Source organism: Xenopus laevis, chromosome 3S, assembly GCF_017654675.1.
Source record: "Xenopus laevis strain J_2021 chromosome 3S, Xenopus_laevis_v10.1, whole genome shotgun sequence".
Taxonomy (NCBI): Eukaryota; Metazoa; Chordata; class Amphibia; order Anura; family Pipidae; genus Xenopus; species Xenopus laevis.
In genome coordinates this window covers 13,865,608-13,878,148 of record NC_054376.1, presented here as the reverse complement: position 1 = coordinate 13,878,148, position 12,541 = coordinate 13,865,608, and the positions used below count along the sequence as shown (strand labels likewise).

General features: G+C 40.3%; 1 protein-coding gene across 1 annotated transcript; it reads right to left on the bottom strand.

The window, feature by feature from the left end:
- Positions 1-4,160: 4,160 nt before the first annotated feature.
- Positions 4,161-11,857, bottom strand: sap30l.S (SAP30-like S homeolog; the record flags this gene model as incomplete). The annotated part of the gene is given in 4 exon segments (NM_001087288.1): positions 4,161-4,199; positions 7,665-8,320; positions 9,756-9,878; positions 11,638-11,857. Coding segments are annotated over 3 exon segments (525 nt in total). The 5' UTR covers positions 11,830-11,857.
- Between the last annotated feature and the right edge of the window lie 684 nt (positions 11,858-12,541).

Below are 12,541 nucleotides of genomic sequence, written 5' to 3'. Positions count from 1 at the left end.
TGGAGTTCAAAATAAACTCTTTTTGTTCTATTGTCATTTCTATATCCTTATCTAAAAAATGTGCCTTGGATTTGATACCTTAATTATGTCTAATGGACGTATATAGGGACTTTACATCCAATGTACCAATTATAAGATCATGTCCCCATTCTATTTCCTGAAATATTTTTAGTATCTGCGCGGAGTCCTTTAAATAGGTGGGAAGTGCTAATACATATTTCTGTAGTAATCGGTCTACATATTGTGACAGATTGCTTGTAATTGACCCAATGCCTGAGACGATAGGCCTACCAGGTGGCTTTTCCTTATCCTTATGTATTTTTGGTAGGCAATGTTGCAACTATTTAGCAGAAACTCTATACTATAGTTTATATAATACACAAAAGCCATGAATATCTTGTAAATTATATCCTTATAAACAGTGAGTTCTGATGTCATCAGTTATAAACGGTGAGTTCTGATGTCATCAGTTATAAACTGTGAGTTCTGATGTCATTTCTGTCACATGACTCACTGAAACTTGTGTATTATAATAAATAAAGTACCTCCAATTGCAAAATATGAGGCTATTAGAAGTTACCTCGGAGTTCCATGACTGTATGAAACTCCTCGGAAACTTATAATATCCTTATATTTTACTAAAGGGGGTACTTTATTCACTATATAAACAAGCTGCTGTGTAGCCATGGGGGCAGCCATTCAAGCACAGGATACACAGTAGATAACAGATAAGTACTACTATAGTTTATATAAACACGTTGCTGTGTAGCCATTCAAGCACAGGATACACAGTAGATAACAGATAAGTACTACTATAGTTTATATAAACAAGCTGCTGTGTAGCCATGGGGGCAGCCATTCAAGCACAGGATACACAGTAAATAACAGATAAGTACTACTATAGTTTATATAAACAAGCTGCTGTGTAGCCATGGGGGTAGCCATTGAATGCTGAAAAAGGAGAAAAGGCACAGACTACACAGCCGATAACAGATAAACTCTGTAGTATACAATGGGAGTCTTCAGAACGTATCTTGTGTTTAAATGGCTGTCCCCATGGCTACAAAGCAGCTTATTTATATAAACTAAAGTAGTCTTGCTGAAGCAAACACACCAGTTTTACCAGTACAGTGCAACACTACATTATATTTTCATTACTTTAAAACACTTTCATTTTTGTGTTTCTGTTCCTTTAATACTGTGTGTATCTACCTGCAGTTCATCTTTCATGTGAATACTGTATGCATCTTTTCGGCGCTTAATCATTATCTTAATGTTGCAACTACTTTAGTAGTTTGCATATTAATACTGTGCACATGTTTCTGGTAGTCCCTTATTTCTAAATGAACAGTCAGTCATTCAGAATATTAATGTTGTGTTTCATTTTGTAGACTCTAGTGGTACTTCGCTCCCTAACGCCAGGTGAATTTGCGCTCTGGCGAATGGATGTAACTGGGCAAATTCACTAAGATGTGGATTTTAATGAACGTTACCTCTTGCGCCAGAATTGTCTTCGCCACCTCAGACCAGACGGAGTGCAAAAAATTGTTGAAAATTTTTCTAAGTTCCAAAAAACGCTGGAGTCTTTTCCTTTTTTCACAGTGATAGGCTGCAAAAGAGCGTAACATTTTTTTGGGGGTAACCGACTTCCCCCCTACATTTCCTAACATATGGCACATAAACTATACACTGGGCTCATGTGTAGGGCAATATAACAACTTTATTTTATTTAGGTTTTCCGGGCTTGTGGAATGTAATGTATTTGCTGCAACACATACGTCCATTGTACTTTAACTTCCCGCCGTATGCAAATTAGGCAACACTAGCGCAACTTCGCCAGCGTTCGATGCCCTGGACAAAACTTCGGATTTTAGTGAATTATTGTTGTCCTGGCGAATCTACGCCTGCCGAAGTGTTGCGCTGTGAGCGAAGCCATCACTGGTGAATTTTCAGAGGTTAGTGAATTTGCCCCCTTAAGTCTAAAGAAAATCATGTAAACATTAAATAAACCCAATAGGCTGGTTTTGCTTCCAATAAAGCTGCCGATATCGGTCGTTTAGACCAATTTGACAGCTTATTTGCCCGTGTATGGAGGCTTCCGACGGGTCTTCCCGATCGATATATGGCCGCGATATCGATCGGGAAGGTTTGATTTTTACCCGACCGACCTGTCGGAGCCCCTTGGCGTATCGTAATTAGATTGTTCGACCATACGGCCGAACGTTCGAATTACCCCCGATATAGCCGTGCCGTTAGTGGCATATCGGGGAAAGATCCGCTCGTTTGGGGATGTTGCCAAACGAGGGGATCTTTGAGTCTATGGCCACCTTTAGTTGGAATCAAGCACAAGGAACTGTTTTATTATTACAGAGAAAATTTCAATCATTTTTAATAATTTGGATTATTTGATTATAATGGACTCTATGAGAGACCGCATTTCCGTAATTCAGAGCATTCTGGGTAACGGGTTCCCATACCTGTGCTATAATGCTGCCATTCTGTATGTATATATATATATATATATATATATATATATATATATATATATATATATGATTGTGCTATTTGTATTGTTACACTGTGTTGCTTTCAGTGTATTATGTGGGTTGCTACAATGGGTCATTATTATCCTATAATAGTATTCAATATTCCTGTCAAGTTGAATGTATATACATATATGTTTTATATGGCTTGATCTTTTTGGTATTACATTTGATCACATTATTATTATTGCACAAATGCCTGAAGTTTAATAAACCTATAGAATAGGGATGCACCAAATCAACCATTTTGGATTCGGCGGAACCCCCAAATCCTTCACGAAAGATTAGGCTGAATGCCACTCCGAAGCCGATTCCTAATTTAAATATGCAAATTAGGGGTGGGAAAAACATTTTTTACTTCCTTGTTTTGAGACAAAAAGTCACGCAATTTTACTCCCTGCCCCTAATTTGCATATGCAAGTTAGGATTTGGTTGGGCGTGGCAGAAGGATTCGGCTGAATCCAAATCCTGCTGAAAAACAAGGCCAAATTCCAAACTGAATCCTGGATTCGGTGCATCCCTACTATAGAACCATAATCACTGCAGCTTATTGATGCTTCACAATATGCCGTTATTATTAGGAATGCACCGAATCCAAGATTCGGTTCGGGATTTGGCCTTTCCCTCTCCACCCCTAATTTGCATATGCAAATTAGGATTCGGTTTTGGCTGGGCAGAAGGATTCAGCCGAATCCTTCTGCCCGGCCGAACCAATTCCGAATGTTCTTATGCAAATTAGGGACGGGAAAGGAAATTGCACAACTTTTTGTCACAGAACAAGGAAGTAAAAATGTTTTCCCCTTCCTCCCCTAATTTGCATATGCAAATTAGGGCTTGGTTCGTTATTCAGCCAAATCCAAAATAGTGGATTCGGCACATCCCTTGTTATTATGTAGGTAAAGTTGCAGTTTAACTTTGATTAATCCATGATTAACAGGATGCTATCTAGCTGCTGCAAGGAGTATGAATCACAATTTCTTACTATAGTGTTATTTTGCTACTGTATAACACCTTAGTAATAATGCCCTTCTAAAATACATAAAATAGTTGTTTATTTTGCTTCTTTTCAAATCTGTGTATCGCTTCACTGCCAGAAAGTAGTTCCATCCATAAGTGCTTGCACAAGTCACATGACTGGGGCAGCTGGGAAACTTTTTTGGAAACATTGCTCTTTTGAGAAATGGATTTCAGTGCAGAATTCTGCTGGAGCAGCACTATTAACCTGTGCATTTTGAAATAAAACATGTTTTCCCATGACAGTATCCCTTTAAAGGAACAGCAACACCAAAAAATAAAAGTGTTTTAAATTAATGGAAATATAATGTATTGTTGCACTCCATGGTAAAAGTGTTGTGTTTGTTTCAGGAACACTACTATAGGTTATACAAACAAGCTGCTGTGTAGCCATGGGGGCATCAATTCCAGATGGGAAAAAGGCACAGGATAAACAGCAGATTACAGATAAGCTCTATAGTATATAATAGGATTCTTCAGAATATATATGTTATCTATTGTGTATCCTGTGTATGAATGGCTGCTACAAGGCTACAGAGCAGCATGTTTATATAACTTATAGCTATGCACACACCAGAGAAACTGTACATTATATTGTCATTCCTTTAAAAACTAATTTTTTACCTTAAAGAAAAAAAAAAATCCCATTGACAGTGTGGCGCAAAGAACAATGACAGGGTTTAAACTACAATAATGCTCTTTAGAACCCTTGCTATCTCTTTAAAATGAATACGTACACAACGGCAAGAAGAGACAAAAGGTAACTACATGGACAAATGCTTTAATTAGGACTGAAATGTCTATATTAGTACAATAAATATTAAAAAAGGTGTAAAAAATGTCAAATATAGATGGCAAGTTGAACAAAAATGTATGTATAAAAGGGATATCTATAAAGTGTCAAGAGTAAACCGACCTATCAGATCTATAAAGAAAAAAAAATATATATATACCCGGCGGGTATGTTTATTCTCCCTTTAGTATTAATTAAAATGAGTACATTTCTCCTCTGCCTGTTCAAAAGTGGACATGTTACATGATTGCAGTAAGAACTTCCCTTGTGGTCAGTTGATCTACAGAGTAAGCTTTTGCCAGGGAACTCAATACTTCAGCTCTCCCTAAAATGTAGGACTCAAAAATTATTTTCAAACACAGTAAGGGAAGTCTGAATGTTTTACTTTCCCTTTAAGGGAGCGATTTTGTGGTTTGTTAGAAGTTTTCACCAGACTCTAGCTAAACAGAAAATATAAATTAAGTGATAAGAAATTCTTGGAACTCATACAGTCTTGCAGTGGGCATATGCACAAGGGGCAAAATATAAACACACTTACTAAAATCTTGGTAACGAAAACCAGCCACACTCCGGACTATATACCTTAAAAGGATACTGTCATGTGAAAACATGTTTTTTTCAAAACACTAATAGTGCTGCTCCAGCAGAATTCTGCACTGAAATCCATTTATCAAAAGAGCAAACAGATTTTGTTATATTCAATTTTGAAATCTGACATGTGACTACATATTGCCAGTTTCCCAGCTGTCCCCAGTCATGTGACTTGTACTCTGATAAACTTCAGTCATTCTTTACTGCAAGTTGGAGTGATTTCACCCCCTCCACCCCCAGCAGCCTAACAACAGAACAATGAGAGGTAAACAGATAGCAGCTCCCTAACCCAAGATAACAGCTGCCTGGTAGATCTAAGAACAGCACTCTATAGTAAAAGCCAAGTCCCACTGGGACGGATTTAGTTACACTGAGTAGGAGAAATAGCCTGCCAGAAAGTAGTTCCATCCTAAAGTGCTGGCACAAGTCACATGACTGGGACAGCTGGGATGTCTAACCCCATGTCAGATTTCAAAATTGAATATAAAAAAAAAATGTTTGCTCTTTAGAGAAACCGCTATTCTGGATTCGGCAGAACCCCCATATCGTTTGCATAAGAGTCGGCTAAATACCGAACCAAATCCTAATTTGCTTATGCAAATTATAGGTGGGAAGGGGAAAACATTTTTTACTTCCTGGTTTTGTGACAAAAAGTCCCTCAATTTCCCTCCCCGTCCCAAATTTACAAATGCAAATTAGGATTTGGTTCGGCCGGGCAGAAGGATTCGGCCTAATCCCAAACAGAATTCTGGAATCGGTGCATTCCTAGTGCAGAAGTGTGCTGGAGCAGCACTATTCACTGATGCATTTTGAAAAAAACGTGTCTTCCCATGACAGTATCCCTTTAATCTAAATAAGCCTGTCAACAGGCAGCTCTGTTATAGTTTGAAAAAATAGCTTGGCAAGCAGGCAGCTTTGCAACCAATTAAAAGCTTTGATATTAATTTGGAGAGAGGGGCAAAAACCAATACATCCACACTCATGTAATATTGTGAATGTTGCCTCCATTGCAGTAAAATACTGCAACCAAACCTCTGTTTTGATTCTTCAAAAGCCGCTAGATTTGAGAATTGCAACCTGCAATAAATTGAAGTTTTGTGCAGTGTGTTTATATATCAAAATGTACTAAATAAAGCATAAATCTTTTTAAATTGAACATTGGAGTTGGCGATATCTGTGGAGCTCCGGGGTGCGTGGTCACAAGCTGCAGGATTTCGCTACTGGCATCTATTCCAAGCGACGGACTCGGGGTGGTTGCACCCGGGTCAGTATATGGATTTCGGAAGCGATAAATTTATTGAACAAAGCTGTATAGCTTTTCAAGAAGGGGCTACCCCAAGTTTTGAGTGTAGGGTACGGGGCTCCAGAACCAACAGATGCAACTGGTGAGCGAGCGGAGAGCACTTTTTATCTAAACTTACCTACCTGATGTTAGCAATTGTTTGATGAGTGGGAAGGCACGTGCTTGTTCGGGCAGTGGGACTGTGAAATTTGGCCGCAGGTTGCAAATACACGCACTAGAGAGATCAAAGTTGACTGGTCAATACATTGGGTATACTTGCACCATAAGCTTGGTACTGTGGATGCAGTGGAGATGAATCCTTCCACTGATGTGCAATAAGCAGGAACCCCTGGCAGAGCACTTCCTCTGAAATCCATGCCTTGAATAAACAGCTTTCACAAAGTGATGCACAAAGGGAGAAGGGCAGGGTAATGTTTGGGTCATTAATAAAATATGAATTATAAAAATAAAAGTTAATATGTGCAGTGAGATGGCTGCAATCACATGGACAAGGTAAAGTGCACCTTATTGCTGAGAATTTAACATGCTGATCTCCATGTGCCGAGGCTGGTTTGGCAGTGCCCAGTCGCGATCCTAGAGGGGGGCGGGCCCTGGTGCGTGACGCGCAGCCGGGCCCCGCCCCCCTCCGTGCGGCCGCATTTTCAGCGGCGAACGGACTGCCGGGGGGCCCTGAGGGGGTGCGGGGCCTGGCCCCTGCTCCCCCAGTAGTTCCGCCACTGGCAGTGCCAGTTCTGTGGCTAGATGGTGGAATACCAAAATGTTTAGGCGACAGAGATATCACTATAACACCATCGTCCAATCACATGCAAAGCTCAGCGCTGTAACTGGAAAATCCAGGGTGCGTTTGATCCAACTGTTAACGCCTCTTCAGTCAAATGCAGTGGCTGAGGAGGAAGCCTTCTTTTCTATGGCACATAATTCATGGCTCACGCCTCAGATGTTTTTATATACAATACAGTTGAGGGTTAAGTTCCATAAGGCAAGTCCCATAGAGCTATGCTTCAAGCTGCTTGCTGCTTTCAGATTTCTGGTCTAGGCGGCTTCTGTTGCTCTTGACCATGTAAATGAAATAGGCCAGTGTTTCCTTCTCATTCACAGGAATGTTCCGAAAGTGCCGACTCACTGTCTGTTTAAAAATAAATAAAAAATTCATGTTATTCATATGCATATAACTCTTAAATACAATATTTTGCTTTTTTCACTGAAATCCCGGTGTTGCTGGTCTTTCGGAATGCTACATAATAATTTCCCGTGCACCTGGGTATTAGATAAGCTGTGTGCCAACCCATGGATATTCATTCTCTCTCTCTCTCTCTCTCTCTCTCTCTCTCTCTCTCTCTCTCTCTCTCTCTCTCTCTCTCTCTCTCTATTATTCTTCTGCCTCTTTTCAACATTCACATGGGAGTCACTGACCCCTGGCATACTTAAAGGGGTTCACATAGATCACCAGAAATAATGTCTTTTTCCAGTTACTTTCTATTTGTGACCATTTTTCTAATATTGAAGTGTAAAGTGTTATTTTTTACCTTCTAAAGCAGCTTTGGGAGGGGGGTCGCCGACCCTGTAAACTGTTCTAAATTGATAAATTTAGTTGATTAATTTCTTATGTTTGTCCCTGCTGAGCAGAATCTCTGGGTTTCATTACAGGCAGCTGATAGAATTGATACAATAGTTGCTAATATTCCAAAGATGCTGCTGAGAAATGTATCAACTAAATGTTGCAAAATTGTAGCAGTTTAGAGTCTGCACTTGAATTAGTGGAACACCAGAGAACTTTAAACTTAGATTTTGCAAAAACAGTAAAGAATAAATATTGGAAAGTAATTGAAAAAAGTCTTTATTTCTGGGAAATAGTCTAAAAACAACTTAACTGATAAAAGTGTTTGAAAGGTGAACAACCCCTTTAATTATTTTATTAATTAAAAACTTGGTTTCATGAACAACATTTATCAAAGTCCTTTCAGAATTAAAGAGCACCTCTGCAAGCTGGGCCTTGTTAAGTCCAGGACGAGTCTGCAGCTTGTAATATCTCTTGTATCTGCGCAGTGTGTTCACTTGCAGCTGAAACAGATCCACCTACAGGCAAATAGGGGATATAGGTTAGTCATCAGTCTATTTTAAACACAGTAAATGAAGAGGAAATGAAGTCCTAATCAACTTTTCAATATACATTAAGGCCGAACGTTCGGATTCATCCGATATTGCTTAGCCATTAATGGGCATATTAAGATCCGATCATTTGCCGACCTTGCCAAACGAGCGGATCTTATAGTGTATGGTCACCTTAAAGGGATACTGTCATGGGGAAAAAAAATTTTTTCAAAATTAATCAGTTAATAGTGCTGCTCCAGCAGAAAGGGGGCTAGACATATTGTCAATTTCCCAGCTGCCCCAAGTCATGTGACTTGTGCTCTGATAAACTACAATCACTCTTTACTGCAAGTTGGAGTGATATCACCCCCCTCCCTCCCCCCCCCCCCCAAGAAGCCAAACAAAAGAACAACGGGAAGGTAACCAGATAGCAGCTCCCTAACACAAGATAACAGCTGCCTGGTAGAACTAAGAACAACACTCAATAGTAAAAACCCATGTCTCACGGAGACACATTCAGTTACATTCTGAAGGAAAAACAGCAGCCTGCCAGAAAGCATTTCTCTCCTAAAGTGCAGGCACAAGTCACATGACCAGGGGCAGCTGGGAAATTGACAAAATGTCTAGCCCCATGTCAAATTTCAAAATTGAATATAAAAAAATCTGTTTGCTCTTTTGAGAAATGGATTTCAATGCAGAATTCTGCTGGAGCAGCAATATTGAAAAAAAAAAATTTTTTCTCATGACAGTATCCCTTTAATGGTACTTCAAAGACCAGCACCCATGCAAACACCTTGTGCAATGCCCAAAGAGCTAAAAAAAAATCCCCCAGAAGGCAAAACGATTATCAACTTATGTTGTTGAAGTTTTTTTTTATATTTAATTTTGAAATCTGTCATGGGGCTAGACATATTGTCAGTTTCTCAGCTGCCCCAGTCATGTGACTTGTGCTCTGATAAACTTCAGTCACTCTTTACTGCTGTACTGCAAGTTGGAGTGATATCGGACCCCTCCCTCCCCCCCCCCAGCAGCCTAACCAGATAACAGCTCCCTAACACAAGATAACAGCTCCCTAGCACAAGATAACAGCTGTCTGGTAGGACAGCACTCAATCATAAAATCCAGGTCCCACTGCGACACATTTAGTTACATTGAGTAGGAGAAACAAGAGACTGCCAGAAAGCAGTTTCATCCTAAAGTGCTGGCTCTTTTTGAAAGCACATGTCCAGGCAAAATGACCTGAGATGCACCTACACACCAATATTACAACTAAAAAATACACTTGCTGGTTCAGGAATTTAATTTTATATGGTAGAGTGAATTATTTGTGCAGTGTAAACAGTGTCATTTAGAAATAACAAACGACATCATAAAAATCATGACAGAGTCCCTCTAAGTTAAAGCATAAAAGTGAACTTACCTCTGGGATATCTGTTTCGTGCTCTGGAGAATCCCCCCCGTCATCACTGGTTTTACGCTTTCTTTTGTTCCTAACACTCTGGATGTAATTTTTGTGAAAGTCACATATGTAGAGGTGCCGAACCTGAAGATCGGGTAAGAAGGACGAGATAAATAGCTGAAGTTGCTTAGGGGTCCCACAAGGTGAATATGATAGTGGCAGTTTAAGAGAGTAACAAACACATTCACAATATTCACTTTAAAGGGGTGATTTGCCTTTAAGTTAACTTTTGGAATGTTATAGAACGGCTCATTGTAAGCAACTTTTCAATTGGTCTTCATTTTTTATTTCTTATAGTTTTTTAATTATTCTGACCCCACCTAAAAAAACAAATGCGCCGTGAGGCTACAAATTTATTGTTATTGCTACTTTTTTTATTCATCTTTCTATAAAAGCCCTCTCCTATTCATATTCCAGTCTCTTGTTCAAATCCATGCATGGTTGCTAGGGTAAAATGGACCCTAGCAACCAGATTGCTGAAATTGCAAACTGGAGAGCTGCTGAATAAAAAGCTACATAACTCAAAAACTACAAATAATAAATAATTAAATCCAGTTGCAAATTGTCTCGTATAAATCACTCTCTACATCATACTAAAAGTTAATTCAAAGGTGAACCAGCCCGGTAAAAGCAGCGTTCAATTTTATACTACTGTACAGTATGGGCTCACTGCAACCCCCTGTAATCACATCTAGCACAGGTGTGGGTGGCAGGGTAACCCACTTTTTGCCACTGCTGCAACTACGAGCATCATCTAAACTGGACTCAAATTCACAATGGTGACTAGCCCAGTTCAGTTTTGCTGCAAAGCCAAAAGTCTGTGCTTTCCAAAATGATTCCCTAATACACATCTACTATTGAGTGATTATGAAAAGTTGTCAGCACATAAACACAAGAGCACATGATCAAATGTAGACATGCATGTAAACATTCAAACACAAAGTTCTGCAGGGCAGCAGCACTTAGTGGCACTTTGTTTTCCGAAGTCGTCGGAAGTTGCTTCACGAGGAAACTTCGGACGACTTCGGAAAACGAAGTGCTCTAAGTGCCATCCCTCCAGTGATTGCCGGCGGGAAGGCTTTTCGGGGAGATTAGTCGCCCAAAGAAGAGGCAATTTGTCGCCGAGCGACTAAATCACCTCGAATCTTCACGTGTGTCTCTGCCCTTACATTCTAGCTGCTGGGAAGGCAGTTCAGGGAGATTAGTAGCCCTTAGAAGAAGTGATTTGTCGCCGGGCAACTAATCTCCCGAAATAGCAGCGCGTGTATCTGCCCTAAAGAGGTTGTTTGTCTTAAAATGTACTTTTAGTATGATGTAGAAAATGACATTCTGAGACATGGGATTGCATGTATTAGTTTATGTGTGTGTTCTTTTATTTAGCAGCTATCTAATTTGCAGAATCTGGTCGATAGGTTCCCGAATTCCCTTAGCAACCACGCAGATATCTAAGAGACTGGAATATGAATAGGAGATGGGGCTGAATAGAAAGAGGAGCAATAACTATAAATGTGTAGCCTTACAGCGCATTTGTTTTGTTTTTTTTTAGATGGGGTCAGTGACCCACAAATGGAAGCTAGAAAGAGTCAGAAAATGGTCAGCAAAAAAGAAAAAATGAAGCCCAATTGAAAAGTTGCATGACATTCTATAACATTCTAAAAGTTAACTTAAAGGCGAAGTACCCCTGTAAATAGCTCCAGTAAGAGAGCACAAAGGAGCCCCTGTGTGTTATTGATAGTTGTACACAGGGACACTTCTATCTCTATGGAACATTCCCCCAGTAGTAGGGAAGGCCAATTTTCCCTTGCAATTCCCAAATCCACGAAAGAGTTAAAGATCTACTCACATTCTTATCGATGTCCAGTTTGAGTTTTTTCTGCGAGATGCTCTTCTGCACTCTCTTACTGAACGACGCGTTCCCAGCGGGCCGAGGACAGCGCTCTCCTCCGTCTATCAGACAGCAGGTCTGTCCAAAGAAAGGTGCAGCCTGGGCCGGGGGCCCATCACGACTATCCTCCTCCGTGCTGAATCCGTTCATCCCCAAAGCTGTCCCTCTAACGCCGGTCTGAGACAAACATGCCACTTCCGCTCTGCCCGCAGTTTTACTGCAGCAACACCGCCGCCAGCACCCTGGCAACGGATGTCCCACCCACCTCCTCACACTCATTGGCCATCGCTAACAGTGGGCGGGATCCTTAACCCCATGCACAAAAACGATTGGTCAACGATGAGCGCTTGCGTGCGCACACGCCTTTTCCGTATATGAGAGAGAACCCTCGAAATAGGGGCGTAGAACTAAAAGAACTGCTACAAATGTGATTGGCCAGCTACGCCTTCAGTCATTAAGAACTAGAGCTTCCTATTTCCGGTTAGAGGAAAGCTCTGTACACAGTCTTGGGAGACTGAAATTTTGAAATAGAAACAATTAGAAGAAAGAAGGTTCCTGCCCCGTCTAAATATTGGGAAGGTTTTTTTTTTGTTACAGTGAGAGCTGTTAATATATGGAATTCACTCCCTGAATCAGTTGTACAGGCTGTTACATCAGGGATTGTCCTCCTTCAAGTTAACGTTATCGAATGGCCGATTCTAAGCAACTTTCCCATTGGTCTTCATTATTTATTTGCCTTGATGCTTTCCATCTTTTAAATGGGGGGGGGGGTCACTGACCCCATCTTCCCATCTTAAAAACAAATGCTTTGTAAGGCTACATATTTATTGTTATTGCTACTTTTCATTACTCATTTTTTTCT